This window comes from Electrona antarctica (assembly GCF_951216825.1).
Source record: "Electrona antarctica genome assembly, chromosome: 9".
Taxonomy (NCBI): domain Eukaryota; kingdom Metazoa; phylum Chordata; class Actinopteri; order Myctophiformes; family Myctophidae; genus Electrona; species Electrona antarctica.
Window position 1 is genome coordinate 47076941 of NC_136790.1, and position 17492 is coordinate 47094432.

Consider the following 17492-nt stretch of genomic DNA (forward strand, 5'->3'; position numbering starts at 1 on the left):
CCCAGTTAGTGGACTGCAAGAAGTGGTAGGAAAGGTACTCAAATGTTTTGCTTAAGTAAAACTATCAATACTGCAATACAGTGACGTAGAGTCTGTGGGGGCCGGGGGCCAGGGCCCCCATGAGGAATTGGACCCCAGGGGGTCCGATCGGTTGGGCGGGCCCCCATGACGATTATAAAAACATTTCGTCTGCAATATATAGTAATACACATGTATTGGCATCAAAATGTACTAAATACTGAAAGTAAAAGTACTCATTTTGCAGAATGTCCCATTTCAAGTTTTCAAATGTATAAACATTCTGAACATAGTAGATGTACAAGCTCACATTGTGACGAATGTTGAGTTTGGAAGTTGTTAGTGTACTACACAGTACACACACTACGTATACTATGTAATGATAATCAAAATCTGCAAAGTACGTAACTAGTATCTAATGTTTTTAAATAATTGCATTTGCCTCTTAGATGTAGTGGAGTAGAAGTAAAAGTATTGGAAATACTTGAGTAAATGTACTTATGTAGTTACTTTCCACCTGTCCACAAGTCCATGGGTCTACTCTACTTGTACATTCTCACAGTGTAAATCGAGGTCCCAGAGATTAAACCGGAAATCTATTGGTGGCCCATATTTTGCCTAAATGTGTATCAAACTAAAAAAGAAAAAGGAAGCCTTTGAGGATGAACAGGTCGGCCTGACCAGTACAGTATGATTGACATGGGACGTAATCCTACTGACTGCCTCTGTTCACTAAGCTCTACAGGACATGGAAGGTCATGCATCTGCTTCCACTGCAGTCACCGTGATGTTGTGTCAGCCTGCAGTCTCTCACCTGCTTCCACTGCAGTCACTGTGATGTTGTGCCTGCCAGCATGCAGTCTCTCACCTGCTTCCACTGCAGTCACTGTTATGTTGTGCCAGCCTGCAGTCTCTCACCTGCTTCCACTGCAGTCACTGTGATGTTGTGCCAGCCTGCAGTCTCTCACCTGCTTCCACTGCAGTCACTGTGATGTTGTGCCAGCCTGCAGTCTCTCACCTGCTTCCACTGTGATGTTGTGCCAGCCTGCAGTCTCTCACCTGCTTCCACTGCAGTCACTGTGATGTTGTGCCAGCCTGCAGTCTCTCACCTGCTTCCACTGCAGTCACTGTGATGTTGTGCCAGCCTGCAGTCTCTCGATCCAAGACCTTGCCCAGAGTGATGGCACCCGATACGGGATCAATATGGAAGATCTTCTCCTGGTCCGTGCTGTGATCAATGGAAAACCTGCAACCGGAGACAGAGACAGAGACAGAGAGACACACAGAGAGAGACAGTAAAGCATGAGGAGCACAATACTTTATCAAGTGAAATTCCAATTCCGCAACATTTAATGAATACAGTCCTTTTTCTTTTCTTCTCACTTATAATTATTTTTGGGCTCTCCTTCCGTTCGCTGTGACAAACAAAGAGGTTATCTAAGGACTGACAGAGTTGATATCAGGTTACTTTGAGCGGGAGCAACTTGTAAAAAATATTTAATGATGAGAGAGAGAGAGAGAGAGAGAGAGAGAGAGAGAGAGAGAGAGAGAGAGAGAGAGATAGAGAGAGGGGGAAAGAGAGAAAGGGGGGGGGGGGAGAAAGATAGAGAGAAGGAAAAAAAACATACCCACCAAAGAAAATGGATAAAAATAATCATCTGTTACAGTGCGTTTTTTGGAAAGCTGTCACAGTGTGTGCGACCCTGCTAGTTACTCACTGCCCACCCCGGAGCAAGAAAGCAGACATTAAAATTTCATAGTGTGCTCCAGCAAAATCAAAACACATCATCGGACATTTCTACAGAAAACCCAATGACGGTTTTCTTTTTATTTCCACTTTCCCTTCTACTACAGTATGTCATGCCCACAGAAACCCCTAAACCTAAACCAGCGAGGGCAACGGCAGCTTTTTAAATCTCTCTCCCACAAAGGCTCCTCACAGTCACACCACTGCCACAGCCAGTTATATTATTAATAAAGAGAATGTCAACGGCATCATATGTACTGTTCTCAAATACCATTCATTTGAGAGGAGTAACACTTGAAACACAGTCCACAGCGTAGCGTAGTCAACACCTGTGCAGCTCTCATATCTGTGCTTTCTCTAGTGGTGCTGTGCAAGTGTTTGCGGTGGAGTTATCCACTCTGTTTTCACTTACAATGTAGTTGTGTCCAGCAGTGGAACAAGTATGTTAAACAAGTACGTAATATAGTAAATATGTATATTAACAAGTACTGTATTTAAGTAAGTACTTTACTTGAGTATATGGATTATTATTACAAAACATACACTGACCAGTTAAGCCCAATTTTATACTTTTTATAGCTAATCTACAATCTTGCTTCCTTATCCAATTCCGTTTATCCAAGCAGAAACCAAGGTATTTGTAGCGCTCCACCCACTCGATGGGAGTTCCCTTCAGAGTGGTGATATTAACACTTTGATTGCTACAAGATCTCGGCAGGCCTATTTGGATGTTGCTACCGTTTAACATTGCACAAAGGCCTTGTTCGGGGGCCCACAGCAAAATGTTCTCTTATAGCGAGAATCACACGCATACATCAAAAGAAAGCTGAACTTGTCCACTTCAATTAAAAAAATACATTTTGATTTTACCATGTTCCATTCTGGAGATATTGACCTTTTTGCAACACCTGCATTTGCCTGGAAGTGGTTATCTTGAACAGCGAGCAGAGTTATGGATGGTTTAAAGTCAGAGACATTGACAGGCAGATATAAAATTGAACCCAATAAATATCCTATACATCCTATACACCGAATGAAAGCCCTGAATGTGTACTTTTACGAGGAAAAGAGTAAACATTGATCCCATGTAGTTAGACAGTAATTGGTTATTGAATGCAGCTTGTGCCCACCAGATAACTTCAGAGAAGACATGGACGTGAACTCCTCAATATTCACAAAATAAGGCCTATAGCGACATATAAATACTATATACCGTATGAAACAGAAGACTCTCTGCTTTCATAAGAAAAAAACTTCTACTGTAGTAATAATAAAAATCACACCCATGCGAAGTGAGTGGTGCAACTCTGTCCCATATTCTGTTCTCTGCTTATTCAATACAGCTCTCTATATACGGACTGAGGCAGAAAGTCATGTAAACCTTTTATTTACAGTTTGGTCTGTAAACTTCTACTGTAATAATAAAAATCACACCCCTGTGAAGTGAGCGTTGCAACTGTTCTGTACTTATTCACTACAGCTCGCTATATACGGACTGAGACAGAAAGTCATGTAAACCTTTTTTTTACAGTTTGGTCTGTAAACTTCTACTGTAATAATAAAAATCACACCCCTGTGAAGTGAGCGGTGCAACTGTTCTCTACAGTTGCAAGTACAGAACAGTTGCAACGCTCACTTCACAGGGGTGTGATTTGTATTATTACAGTAGAAGTTTACAGACCAAACTGTAAATAAAAGGTTTACATGACTTTCTGCCTCAGTCCGTATATAGCGAGCTGTATTGAATAAGCAGAGAACAGAATATGGGACAGAGTTGCACCACTCACTTCACATGGGTGTGATTTTTATTATTACTACAGTAGAAGTTTTTTTCTTATGAAAGCAGAGAGTCTTCTGTTTCATACGGTATATAGTATTTATATGTCGCTATAGGCCTTATTTTGTGAATATTGAGTTCGGGTCCATGTCTTCTCTGCAGTTATATCTGGTGGGCGCAATGTGCAATGTAACCAATGTATGACAAACTGTACATGGGATCAATGTTTACTCTTTTCCTCGTAAAAGTACAAATTCAGGGCTTTCATTCGGTGTATAGGATGTATAGCATATTTATTGTGTTTATTGTTATATCTGCCTGTCAATGTCTGACTATAAATCTTCATAACACTGCTTTCTTTAGATGATGATGATGATTGCCTCATTGTCTTGATCGCAAAACATTGGGGGGGGGGGGGGGGGGTTCATGGGCACATTGGGCAGCAAAAGTCTTGATCCGTACGGCTATAAAAAGTCCCATTCCACCGTTCGGTTCAGAACTATAGTATAACGGTGAGACGCGTTGTCATTGTCATCATCAGCTGATTTTGTTTTTCAAGCTAGTATAGGGAAACATGCCTGGGCATGCAGGTTGGGGGCGATGGAGAAAAAAAAAAGATTCACCCGGCTGTGATGTCGACGACAACGGATCACAACACCACGGTTTAGGACGCGGAAAAGTTCGTTATACATTACACCCGGGTCGATTACGTCCCCGATACGTTCATTGCGGTCTTATCACTACAATTATAATGAATAAAAAAGCGTTACAATCACACGTCCGAGCGATCTCCGATTATGACGGCTCTGCATGGCGATACGTGATCCCCCAACGGTAGACTGTCTGTTGTCATGGCGGCCCCTCTCGATACTGTAGTTCGTTTGTTAGTTCGTAGTATTGTAGGCTCGGGGATCGTTTGGTCGCTACAGTATGAAGAAGGAAACATGCATCTGTCCATGTGTGTTGCAGAATGCAAGGTAACCCTTTCTTTTACAGTACAGTAATAACCATGAAATTACATGGTAATTACATGGTTATTACAAGGTAGTAAGGAGTAATTACTGGGTATTTACTAGGTAATTACAGGGTAATAAACACAACAATTACTAGGTAATTATCAAGTATTTTCTTGACTACTACCCGGTAATTACCATGTAATTATGAGTATTTACCAGGTAATTACATGGTAATGTAACCAGTAATTACTATGCAAACTAATCAGTAATTACTAGGTAATTATCAAGAATTTTCTTGACTACTACCCAGTAATTACCATGTAATTATGAGTATTTACCAGGTAATTACAGGTATTTACATGGTAATTACATGGTCATGTAACCAGTAATTACTATGAAAACTAATCAGTAATTACTAGGTAATTATCAAGTATTTTCTTGACTACTACCCAGTGATTATTAGTATTTGCCAGGTAATTACATGGTCATGTAACCAGTAATTACTCAGAAAATACAAAGTTTTCCCCAGTAAGTACTAGGTAATCCTTATGTATTTTCCTGCCAACTACCAGGAAATTATAACCTATATACTAGGTAGTTACCAGTTAATTACACTGTAAATACTGGATAATGGCCATGTAGTTACCTAGTATTTACTATACAATTCACTGACGACTACCAGGTATTTACCCATGAATTATTGAGCCATGTGTTATCAATCAATTGGTGCAGTTGACCGTGAGGCTGTTAATGACGGTATTTACTTTGTAATTACCAGATATTAACCTGATAACTACCATGTATTACCCAGTCGATTACATGTTAACTACAGGGAAATATACCCAGTAAGTACTAGGTAATTATCATGTATTTTCTTAACTACTACCCGGGAATTACCATGTAATTATGAGTATTTATTATTGATTCATGCCTTATCAATCAACTGGTGCAGTGGCCGTGCAGGTGTTAATGACTATTTACATTGTAATTACCAGATATTAACCTGATAACTACCATGTTTTACCTGGTAATTATTCAGCATTTACCCAGTAACTAGACAATATTTAACCGGTAATTACCTGCTATTTACCCAGTAAGTGTGATTTGTATTTACCTAGTATATACTAAGTAATTAAAGTGGAACTGTGACTGTAAAAGAAAGCGTGGTTTGTTTCCATATTACTACCTGGTATTTACACAGTAATTACGGTAGAACTGGACTGTAAAAGAAAGCGTGGTTTGTTGCCATGATATTACTTGGTAATTACTCAGTATTTATCCAGTAACTAGACAACTATTTACCTGGTATTTACCCAGTAATTAAGGTGGAACTAGACTGTAAAAGTTTCCATGATATTACCCTGTACCTTCCCTGTAATAACCATATTTCAGTTTGTAATCAACGAGTAGCCCATGAACTCAAGAATGACACAATGATGACAGTTTAAGGGTTTTTATATAGAGATGGTTGCACAGCCACAGACAGACATGGATGGATGATTGTATGAATGTTATCTGAAATGACTAACCTTAACACACATCACTGTAAAGTTCAAATACATTAGCTGAGGCTAACTTAGCTTGTTAGAGCCCTGTTAGGCTACCATAGATGGCTGCCAATGTTAACCTAGCAACATGATTTAGCATAGCAAATACAGGCAAAACTAACTTTTTAGAGAACACATAGATTAATGAATTGTTGCAACATTAATTAATATTGCACTGTATAAACAAACAATGAGCATACTTCCTGAAGAACGCATTCTGTGATCCTGTTTGTCTGAGTCTGTGTAGCTGCATGACTGAGTGGTTGGGAGAGTGAGTGTAGAGAGTGGAAACTGACCCCAATCAAGATACAGGTTTGGGGGATTTAGCAGGTGTTGGGAATTCACCTAATCAGGTCCAGGCTGGGGTTGCCATGGCGATCAATTCTTTTCTACAGGTTAAACCAGTGGTTTTCAACTTTGGTAACCAAATGGACCCTTATAGTTCTTCAACTTTTGAGAGCATAAAATTAAACCAAGTGGACCCTTCATATTTTTATGAATAGTTAAATAATTGTTAAACATCTGCATTAATTAATTTACAAGAAGTCTACACAAGTTAGAGAATGTAGAATAATTTAATAATTAAATCTCATCAAATGGTGGCCCGTGCCGTGGCTCAAATGCAAAATAAATAATGGACCTTGATTTGAAAAGGGTTGAAAACCACTGGTTTAAACCATGAATTGTAAAAGTAACTGTGTACAAAATTCCCCATAGCATTTAGTGAAGGCTACTTCATGCACACTCTATTCATATTGAGGACCCATTTTTCTACTTTAGTTCAGGCTTCTGTTTGGGCAGTGTAGTCAGTGCAAGAGGACCCCAGTCCAGCTGCAACTCTACATGCAGCTACACAGACAGACAAACAGGATCACAGAATGCGTTCTTCAGGAAGTATGCTCATTGTTTGTTTATACAGTGCAATATTAATTAATTAATTAATGCAACAATTCATTCATCTATGTGTTCTCTAAAAAGTTCGTTTTTGCCTGTATTTGCTATGCTAAATCATGTTGCTAGGTTAATATTGGCAGCCATCTATGGTAGCCTAACAGGGCTCTAACAACCTAAGTTAGCCTCAGCTAATGTATTTGAACTTTACAGTGATAAGTGTGTTAAGGTTAGTCATTTCAGATACCATTCATACAATCATCCATCCATGTCTGTCTGTGGCTGTGCAACCATCTCTATATAAAAACCCTTAAACTGTCATCATTGTGTCATTCTTGAGTTCATGGGCTACTCGTTGATTACAAACTGAAATATGGTTATTACAGGGAAGGTACAGGGTAATATCATGGAAACAAACCACACTTTCTTTTACAGTCCAGTTCTACCTTAATTACTGGGTAAATACCAGGTAAATAGTTGTCTAGTTACTGGATAAATACTGAGTAATTACCAAGTAATATCATGGCAACAAACCACGCTTTCTTTTTCAGTCCAGTTCTACCGTAATTACTGTGTAAATACTGAAAGTACCAGGTAGTAATATGGAAACAAACCACGCTTTCTTTTACAGTCACAGTTCCACTTTAATTACTTAGTATATACTAGGTAAATACAAATCACACTTACTGGGTAAATAGCAGGTAATTACCGGTTAAATATTTTCTAGTTACTGGGTAAATGCTGAGTAATTACCAGGTAAAACATGGTAGTTATCAGGTTAATATCTGGTAATTACAATGTAAATAGTCATTAACACCCGCACGGCCACTGCACCAGTTGATTGATAAGGCATGAATCAATAATAAATACTCATAATTGCATGGTAATTCCCGGGTAGTAGTTAAGAAAATACATGATAATTACCTAGTACTTATTGGGTATATTTCCCTGTAGTTAACATGTAATGGACTGGGTAATACATGGTAGTTATCAGGTTAACATCTGGTAATTACAATGTAAATACCGTCATTAACAGCCTCACGGTCAACTGCACCAATTGATTGATAACACATGGCTCAATAATTCATGGGTAAATACCTGGTAGTCGTCAGTGAATTGTATAGTAAATACTAGGTAACTACATGGCCATTATCCAGTATTTACAGTGTAACTAACTGGTAACTACCTAGTATATAGGTTATAATTTCCTGGTAGTTGGCAGGAAAATACATAAGGATTACCTAGTACTTACTGGGGAAAACTTTGTATTTTCTGAGTAATTACTGGTTACATGACCATGTAATTACCATGTAATTACCTGGTAAATAATCACTAGGTAGTAGTCAGGAAAATACTTGATAATTACCTAGTAATTACTGATTAGTTTTCATAGTAATTACTGGTTACATGACCATGTAATTACCATGTAAATACCTGTAATTACCTGGTAAATACGCATAATTACATGGTAATTACTGGGTAGTAGTCAAGAAAATACTTGATAATTACCTAGTAATTACTGATTAGTTTTCATAGTAATTACTGGTTACATTACCATGTAATTACCTGGTAAATACTAATAATTACATGGTAATTACCGGGTAGTAGTCAAGAAAATACTTGATAATTACCTAGTAATTGTTGTGTTTATTACCCTGTAGTTACCATGTAATTACCTAGTAAATACCCAGTAATTACTCCTTACTACCTTGTAATAACCATGTAATTACCATGTAATTTCATGGTTATTACTGTACTGTAAAAGAAAGGGTTACCGAATGCAATGCCGATCGGATCCGGTGCATATGTGTTTAGGCAGCGATCCGTTCATCATGTTTTTTTCCAAGAGACAGAGCCAGGACAGAGCCCCCATCTCGCAAGGCCCTCCTCCTGCAGGAGAAACAGGAGGGGAGGGGGGAATCGAGTACTATAGTGTTGGGTAAAAGCCAATAGGTGGAGGAAAGCCTGGTGAGGCGAGGTTAGGTGAAATTTGATTCTTTTCACACACCGACTAGATCGGCATGGGCGCATCCATTTTACACTGGCTTATACACGTAAAGCGGCCCGCCCTCCTGTTTTCAGGAGGGGAGGGTTTTATTTATTTATTTATTTTTTTCTGATCACGTGAGCGGGACTAAGCAGCAATGATAGGGGGATGGTTCTTCATTGTCCGGGTGGGTAAAAAGATGAATGAAAGTATGCTATAAAAAAGTGATTAGAACGTATGGATACGTGGTTCGCACCGGACGTTTGATTAATTGATAACGTATTGATACGCGATTAGCGTCGGCTGTGTTAACAGGGGCTGGAATAGCACCTGGAGTGAACAACATAGCCTTGGTTTTATTGCTGTTTAAAAAATAATTTTAACTGTACAGAACCGTGTGATCTGCATACGATCTAGGCATATGATACCCAGACGAGGGCAGGCGTCCGCCTGTCCAAATCCATTTCTGCCTGGCCAAAATCCATACAATGAGAAAAAAATTAGACAAAAACAAGACCTGAGAACTATTAATGGACAGCTGATATATGATATATGATAATAGCAGATCTACAAGCTCATAGCGCGCCACAGAGGTGCGTTCACCACACCAGGGTCCTTGGTGTACAGTACCTGATAGGTGCGTTCACCACATCGGGGTCCTTGGCGGTGACCGTCCCGACCAGCGCTCCCACCTTGGCGTCTTCCTGCACCTCCATGACGGCGCCCTCTGCCGGACTGAAGGCGGGCGGCTCGTCCTCGTCCGACACGCTCACCCGCACGATGGTCTGGTCCCGGAAGGAGCCCAGGTCCACGAAGCGAGGGTCTGCATGCTTGTTCACCGCCTCCACCACCACGTTGTGCGTGCGCTTGCTCTCAAAGTCCAGGGCCTGGAGATGAATGAAACAAGGTGGAGACATCAAGGAGGGGGTCGCTGTGGAGGTCGCATGACGTGGACTCCCAAACCATTGGCAAAACACTTGACTCACTCACTGCCAAGGACGAGTTTTTCCTCAAAGGCGCTCCCTACCAAGGGTTCTGTGGGTCTTGAAAGATTAGTACAAAATACACTACAAATCGCTGGTGCTGTTAGCAGACTGTTCTAGAGAAACTGTAATGTTTACCCACAACCCATAAAAATGGTTCCATGATCCAAACATGCAGGTCCCAGTGTAGAAAACTACAGCATATTGTTTTGAAGACTTCCTTTGGAAGATGGCCTGCAATCCTTCTAATTAACAGTAAACTGTGGAAGAAAATTAAAAATAAAATCTGATTCAGTATCACTTTTGAGAGCTAGTGTTCTGAAAATGATATATGCTAAATAGATGTCAACACATTTCCAGAGGTCTGAATGGAACATTAACCTTGCCAGAGGCTTGCAAGCGCAGCCTAAATTCATTGACAGATGCAAGCAAGAGTAGGATCTATTATTCTACTATTCTGAAAATCCATTTGAAAATTGTACATCTCACTTCAGTGAAATGCAGTGGAAAATATTTGCTTCTTACAGTACAAGGTAAATAAACATACTTAAGTTATTATTTCCCTTCTTGGCTGAAGGTCAATCCATCTGCAGCCCTTCACATGCAGCAGAGAGCTGTGTCTAACTTGAGTGACAGGTTGGATACATCTGGGTAAGATGTAAAAATGGCCATATCTCCAGCTGCACAAACTAGGAACTGCATTCCTTTATCAATGCTGGGTAAGTTTGCTAACAAAATGGAATGGATGTGCAAAAAGCGGATATTGCTTGCACTTGTTTCACAGACCTTGTTGATGTATGTCTGCTGACCGCTTCTACCTCAAACCCAGTTGACAGCAGGTGCTGTGAATGTTTTTAATCTAGCGATGAACACAATGTGTGGCCAATAGCATTTGAGAAAAGAAAGGCAATGTAACAGCTGACTTAAAATCTATAACAAGTAATGAGTAACGACAACCTTTGTGGAAATGAAGAATATTCATGACAAATTACAATATTTGTCTTTGATATGTAGTGGAGTATTCAAGTCATAAGTTTCCAAAAAACTAAATACACAAAGAACAGAAAAATGCAGGCAGGGTGGAACAGATGGAGTAAAGTGTCAGCGTTGATTTGTGACAGAAGGGTACCAGCAAGAGTGCAGGGAAGATGTATAAGACGGTGAGACCAAGCATGCTGTACGGCTTGGAAATGGTGGCACTGACAGGATGCGTAGCTGGTGGTGGCAGAATTGAGCAATTAAAACTTCTACAATATGAATATAATAGTTAAATTCGGGTTGTGCTTTGGCATGTCGTCACTGCCATGCGCCAAAAAATGGGCCTACAAATGAACAAAACATTGCGACGTGACAGAGTTGTGCAGCATATGCACATATTAAAATAAAGAATTAAATACCATGGCTGTTTACGGCGCAATAATATGGTAATACATACCTTTATGCCTACTGACATTACGCCCTGCCCTGCCTTTGACATTGCGGTGACATCGTTGGTACCCTGGTTTTCAACCAGCCAAAATTATCTTGGGCTACAGTATGTAATTTAGATAGCATAGACATACAGTAGCACTCTAGTCTAGTGTATAGTATACTCATGGTCATTGTACAGATGTGTACAGACTGTACGGATGTTAGGTTCTTAGTTTGCTTATTGCTTGATGACAATAGTTTATATATTTGATGTATCATGTGTTGTTCTTGCTTACTGTAAATCGCTCTGGATTAAGAGCGTCTGCTAAATGCCTAAATTGTAAATTGTAATCGCTGCCACCACACTACCACGCAAGTCTCGGCTCGTGTTCCAGAAGCGCTGGCTGAACGCATCTGTGAGTCCAGCCTCAGGCATCAAGCCCTTTCCAGTGAGACACATTTCTCGCATGCCATTTTCACGCATATACAGTTGTCAAAATCATCAAGTATCAATAATATTATGGCGGCAATTACATATCTGTGCTAATTTTGTAGAAGGCTTATGGAACCTGCCAGTGGGCATGTAGTGTATGTCTGCATATCACATAGATAGACTACCACTGATAATAAGAAGCAGAGCTGCTAGCTCAAGCGTATTCAGCCTTGTATCTGTCATGTTAGCTAATGCTGTAGTAGCTTGAAGGTTTATTGCGTTAAGCATGTTAAAAAAGGTTGCTATGCTCCATATAATTGCTAAGTATCAGCTCGAATGCTTTACTTAGTGATGACAGTAGACTAAAGAGTCCACTATTGGATGTAATGAAATGGACTTCCCTACAGCTTTAGGAATGGAGCACCGCTGACCAACAGCTAACAGAACCCTTACCTTTTTGACGGAGATCACCGCCTCCTGCGTATGTGGGTCTGTGGTGACCTTGAAGAGCTCCCCTCCCTCTTGGTCTTTGATCAGGTAGCTCATGTCCGTGTTCTCTCCCATGTCGGCGTCGGTGGCGATGACGCGGCCCACCGAGGTCCCCACGGGTGCCCCCTCCGAGACCGCAAACTGGTACATCTCTGGTTGGTGACCCGGGTAAGTGTTACAGGAGGAAAAAAGGGCAGAAGGAAAATAAATAAGTGATGGAAGGTGTTACGAGGAAGAAGAGGAAAGGTGACCGGAAGAGGGTGAGGTTAGAGGGAGAGTGCATGTGGAGAAGATGAGACAGAACAGACAAAAAATGAAGCAGGCACAGGAAAAAAGAATCACGAGTCAAAGAGATGAATTGAAGAAACAAGAGGGGAGAAAGGGTGAGAGAATGCAATAAAGGAAAGAGATCAACGGGATCAGGGTGAGTTAAGCGAGGTCTGTGGTCAAAATGTTCACAGCATACCATCCAGTTCAATTAAATTCATGTTGAACATACTATAACATTATGCCATTGCTGTTAGCTGTACTGACAGCTCCTATTGAGTTCCTGTCAGGGGTTATGCACTACTATATCTCTGGCAGGTGTGAGTGTTAATAGTGCATATGCTAAACTGTCAGTCCATGTCAGTATTAAGACTTTCAGTACTGTCTGCCAGGGTTCATTCACAACACTGAACAACAACATAACAACTGGTTTATATTCAAGCACATTCTTTTGTACAGTTTGCGAGGTGTGCATGGATCTGCTTTCCAAACTGAATCTGTGGCCATACAGCAGTGAGAATTACTGAAGCTAGCCGTATTCACACAAGCAGCTACAAAAGTGACAGGCTACTATTCCAATGGAAGCCAGCAACATAAAGACGACACTCGTAACTTCTGACACGGGTCTGCTACAAAAAAGAAGAAATGGCTTCCACATTTTTAAACACTCCGTAACACAGTGACCTGTGATACAGGTAATGCTAGGGGGGCGGTCGCATTTTTTAATTTTTAATTCACTTATACATGAATTATTAATTTAAAATGTGTTAAATGGGGAAAGGGGCTTCGTTAAGACCTCCATAATATTATGGTCAATGCCTGTGTGAAAAGTGAGAGAGAGGTATGGACGGGCCGACATACAACCAATGGACCACATTACCATCCTTAGAAAGGGAATAATAATAATGTTTTATTCATAAGCGGAGGTTATTCAGTGTGGACTATACCAAGTGATGCTAATGTGTCTGCGATTGAGAAGAGCCTTGCTGTGTCACTGAAAGACAATAAACAAAGGTGCCATACTGTACATTGAGTACATCTTCTCTTTTGTGTGTGCATCATGTAATTAAACATATTCATTGGCATTATAGTGCAGAATGATATCTTTAACTGCGTGCGTGCATGCGTGCGTGCGTGCGTGCGTGCGTGCGTGCGTGTTCTGTCTCTGTATGGTAGAGGCAGAAATACTTTTTTTATAGAAAAATGTGGAGGTAGGCCTAAGCTAAGAGGTCAAAGGCTAATGATATACATTGAATGAAAATAGCATAAGGTCGATCAACAATATGTAATTAGCCTTGAGAGTAATGTTTTAGACACAGGGTGAAAGAGAGGCGGAAATAAATACAATGTATGAGTCGTAGATGTAATTAATATTATTATAGAATATTATTCCATGCCTGCCTTTTCTGATAATTGTATAATATCTTGATGTTTTTTGTCATAGTACACTTTTCTTTTGCCCTGTATGTATTGTGCTTAATTCCTATCGGGATGCACTGACGGGTCGACAGTGAATTTGGCACCTAAGATGACCTTAATTCACTAAACTAAATCTGTCTAATTACCACAAGAGCTGTGAGGATAAAACAAAACATCAGTGTCACTCTGAATATTGATTCAGACCTCTCTAGAGTCCCATGTACCGGGCCAGACATCAGTTCCCATCACTTGATGGCCAGTTATGGGTCGAGTGTTGGACCAGCACATGCATTAATATGAAATGATTTTCTCTGACAGTATTTGGGCCACCATCTGACACCATTCCCTGATTGGTATTAGTGCCCCACAAGATAAAGACACTCTCTCTCTCTCTCTCTCTCTCTCTCTCTCTCTCTCTCGGACAAATTATGTCAAAGCATGTTGGGGGATGATGTAAACAAACAGTGGCGATCCGTGGTAAAATAAATAAATCACCCCTCTATCACTGTAGTAGTGTACTGTATACAGTGTATACAGTCTAACATTCAGAACTCAGAGCCCATAAGGGCCAGCTGAGCTACAGTATACTCCTCTAATTGTCTCTCTGTTTTTTGTTGCAAATTTAGAAGCAGACTTCAGAGGCGGGTGAAAGAAGCCCCATCATCTTTACTTTTGCCAATGCAAACTATTTAATCATCTTCCAGACGGCCACGGGAGGGAGAAAGCCAAGGAGTGGTGAAGTGCAGAAGTGTTCCAATCCATTTCAAACACTGGCACTTCTGGCTGCGGTTCTGTAGGACCACAACCCGGTATTGGGAAGTCCAAGATCCACACTGGGGAATAACCATTCCCATCTGGTTCCCGAGATCCACATGATTTTAATTTATGTTGTTCTTCTTCTCCAGACTCTATATTATAGCATTCTGAGATTGTGGAATAGTTGTCTGGCTACCGGCATGTGCACTTAAGCCCCTCCAACTGATCCAAAATGCCGCAGCTCGCTTGGTCTTCAACCAGCCAAAATTCTCACAAGTCTCCCCCCTTCTCCGCTCCCTCCATTGGCTCCCGGTCGCTGCCCGCACAGAATACAAAACTGATGCTGGCATTCAAAGCAACCAAAGGAATGGCTCCCCCATATCTTGCAAGTATGATCGAACCCTACAAACCCTCCCGCGCACTCAGATCAGCCAACGCAGGGAAGATGGAAGTACCCTCACTAAAAACGCAGGGACAATGCTCCACACTTCCCAAACTCTTCTCCCTTCTGGCTCCAAAACTATGGAATGCACTTCCCATTACCATCAGAACTGCAACCTCACTCCCAATCTTCCGCCGTAGTCTGAAAACCCACCTGTAGTCATAGCACTTCATAGTACATATGTATGGTACAGTTGCATATTTTATATGTATAGTTTCATTATATAGATATTCCACTGTTACATTCTTAGCATGTGATGTATTGCCATGCTTTTGTTCTTGCTTAGTGTAAATCGCTCTGGATTAAGAGCGTCTGTGTGACCGACTAGTCACTACCCAGGGCAAGGAAGGACACAAGACAGGGCAGCTTCCTTACGTTTTAGCTTTATTCCTCCAAGTCAAGGGAATAACACATTGAAAGCATCACAATATTAGTTTACACAGGAGAGGCGATAGCTCTCCACTGTCCGGACATAGGCTCTCTTCTGAGTGTTTGTGGAGATGACTGATTTATCCTGTTGTGCCTTGATCAAGTCCATGCACAACAGGTGCGCAGCCACACCCAGCTCTGAGTCCAGTTCTAGTTTGACTCAGGCCAGGTGTGACTGCTTAAATCAGTCATCCTCCCTCTCACATACCCCCCTCGTTAAACTGAGGCTGGGGAGAATCCCCAGCCGAAACCTACTCCCCCCCCCCCCCCCACCCCATACCAAGCCAAAAAAAAATCTTAACACCAGACTCTGACACAGGGTTACCATTCCTAACATAAACAACAACAGACTCTGAAACAGGGTTGCTATACCTAAAATAACAAAACCCCTCAAACAACATTGTCCCACACACACTTCCCCAATGTCCAGCCCCACCCTCCCCCTCACTCCCGGAGACCGGAGGCATGGGCTGCTGACCAGGTTGGCAGAGGTGGTTCTGGGCTTATGCTGCTGCAGGGGCTGCTTGGACAGGCTGGGAGGAGGCTCACCAGTGGAGTCACGATGGTGGCTTGTTGGTGGGTTCTCCAGCTGCAGGCCGTTGTCCACGGTGGCTGATGCTCTGCTTCCCCACCCTCAGGTGGACAACACTGTTGCCTTCCGCTGCTGCCGAGGAGTGCTGGGGTTTGTAGCTAGGCCGATGACCAGATTGCTGGGACCTGTAGTCGGTCTCGTTGGTCCTCACCAGGACACTGGGTGGCTGGTCCTCACCAGGATGCCGTTCACACGTAGCCCGGCTCAGTGGCCCCGTCATTTCATGCAAGTCCTGTAGTCCTTGCAAAAGGCGCTGGTGATTGCGCCGGTAACTGCTGTCCATCGGCCTTTCCTTTGCTTGGGCCAACTGCTGCCGCTGTGCCTCTGCCTGTTGCAGGCACATGTCAATAGCAAGCTATGCCTGAAACTGATGCTGCTGAAGAGTGGCAGTGTTCTGCTGCACCTCTGCAGAGTCTCAGGAGTTCACTGCTGTCCCTCCATGTCCCTGTTCGGGCGCCAAATATGACCGACTAGTCACTACCCAGGGCAAGGAAGGACACAAGACAGGGCAGCTTCCTTACGTTTTAGCTTTATTCCTCCAAGTCAAGGGAATAACACATTGAAAGCATCACAATATTAGTTTACACAGGAGAGGCGATAGCTCTCCACTGTCCGGACATAGGCTCTCTTCTGAGTGTTTGTGGAGATGACTGATTTATCCTGTTGTGCCTTGATCAAGTCCATGCACAACAGGTGCGCAGCCACACCCAGCTCTGAGTCCAGTTCTAGTTTGACTCAGGCCAGGTGTGACTGCTTAAATCAGTCATCCTCCCTCTCACAGTCTGTTAAATGCCTAAATTGTAAATTGTACGCGAGACTAGTGTGCTAGGGTTAATCTCTCAAGACAGAATCTGCTTAACAGCACTGTCAGCACCACTTCCTTAAACACGTTGTTGTTAGCAGGAATAAACACAGAAGCACCAGGAGGAAGTGTAGCCTACTGTACAAAGAAAGGGGAGGAGCCAAACCATGTTTTTACACAAAAAAGGAGGCGGTGCCACCAAAGAGGCAAAAACTGAATGGGTTCCCAGATTGCAATAAGTGTTGTCGCTCATTTTGAATTATATGATGAAGTAAGTCATTAATTCACCAAAATGTAGCCTATATTAACACATTTTGTGCCCAAGACGTCCACAGACGTCCTGGGAATTGCCGCATGTAGTGCACAGGACGTCTGTGGACGTCTTGGCAAAAAATGTCAAAAAGTGGGCCTAAAAAGTGGGCACCCTGGGTCGCTATTTTGAAAGATTAAAAGGGCACATAATGTGTTAAGTTGAAATATTGAGATACAAGGTTTCTGCCCGACAGTGACAATGCATGTGTGTGTGTGTGTGTGTGTGTGTGTGTGT

The 17492-nt window shown here is 41.8% G+C and overlaps 1 protein-coding gene across 1 annotated transcript in view; it reads right to left on the bottom strand.

The window, feature by feature from the left end:
* LOC306929358 (cadherin-22-like) overlaps window positions 1-17492 on the bottom strand; it is a 122787-nt gene that overhangs the window by 53761 nt on the left and 51534 nt on the right. The window contains exons 5-7 of the mRNA XM_079509859.1: window positions 12203-12390; window positions 9554-9810; window positions 1128-1264 (exon numbers count right to left, since the gene is read on the bottom strand). Coding sequence (XP_079365985.1) covers window positions 1128-1264; window positions 9554-9810; window positions 12203-12390 — 582 coding nt within the window. The remainder of the gene's footprint in view (window positions 1-1127; window positions 1265-9553; window positions 9811-12202; window positions 12391-17492) is intronic.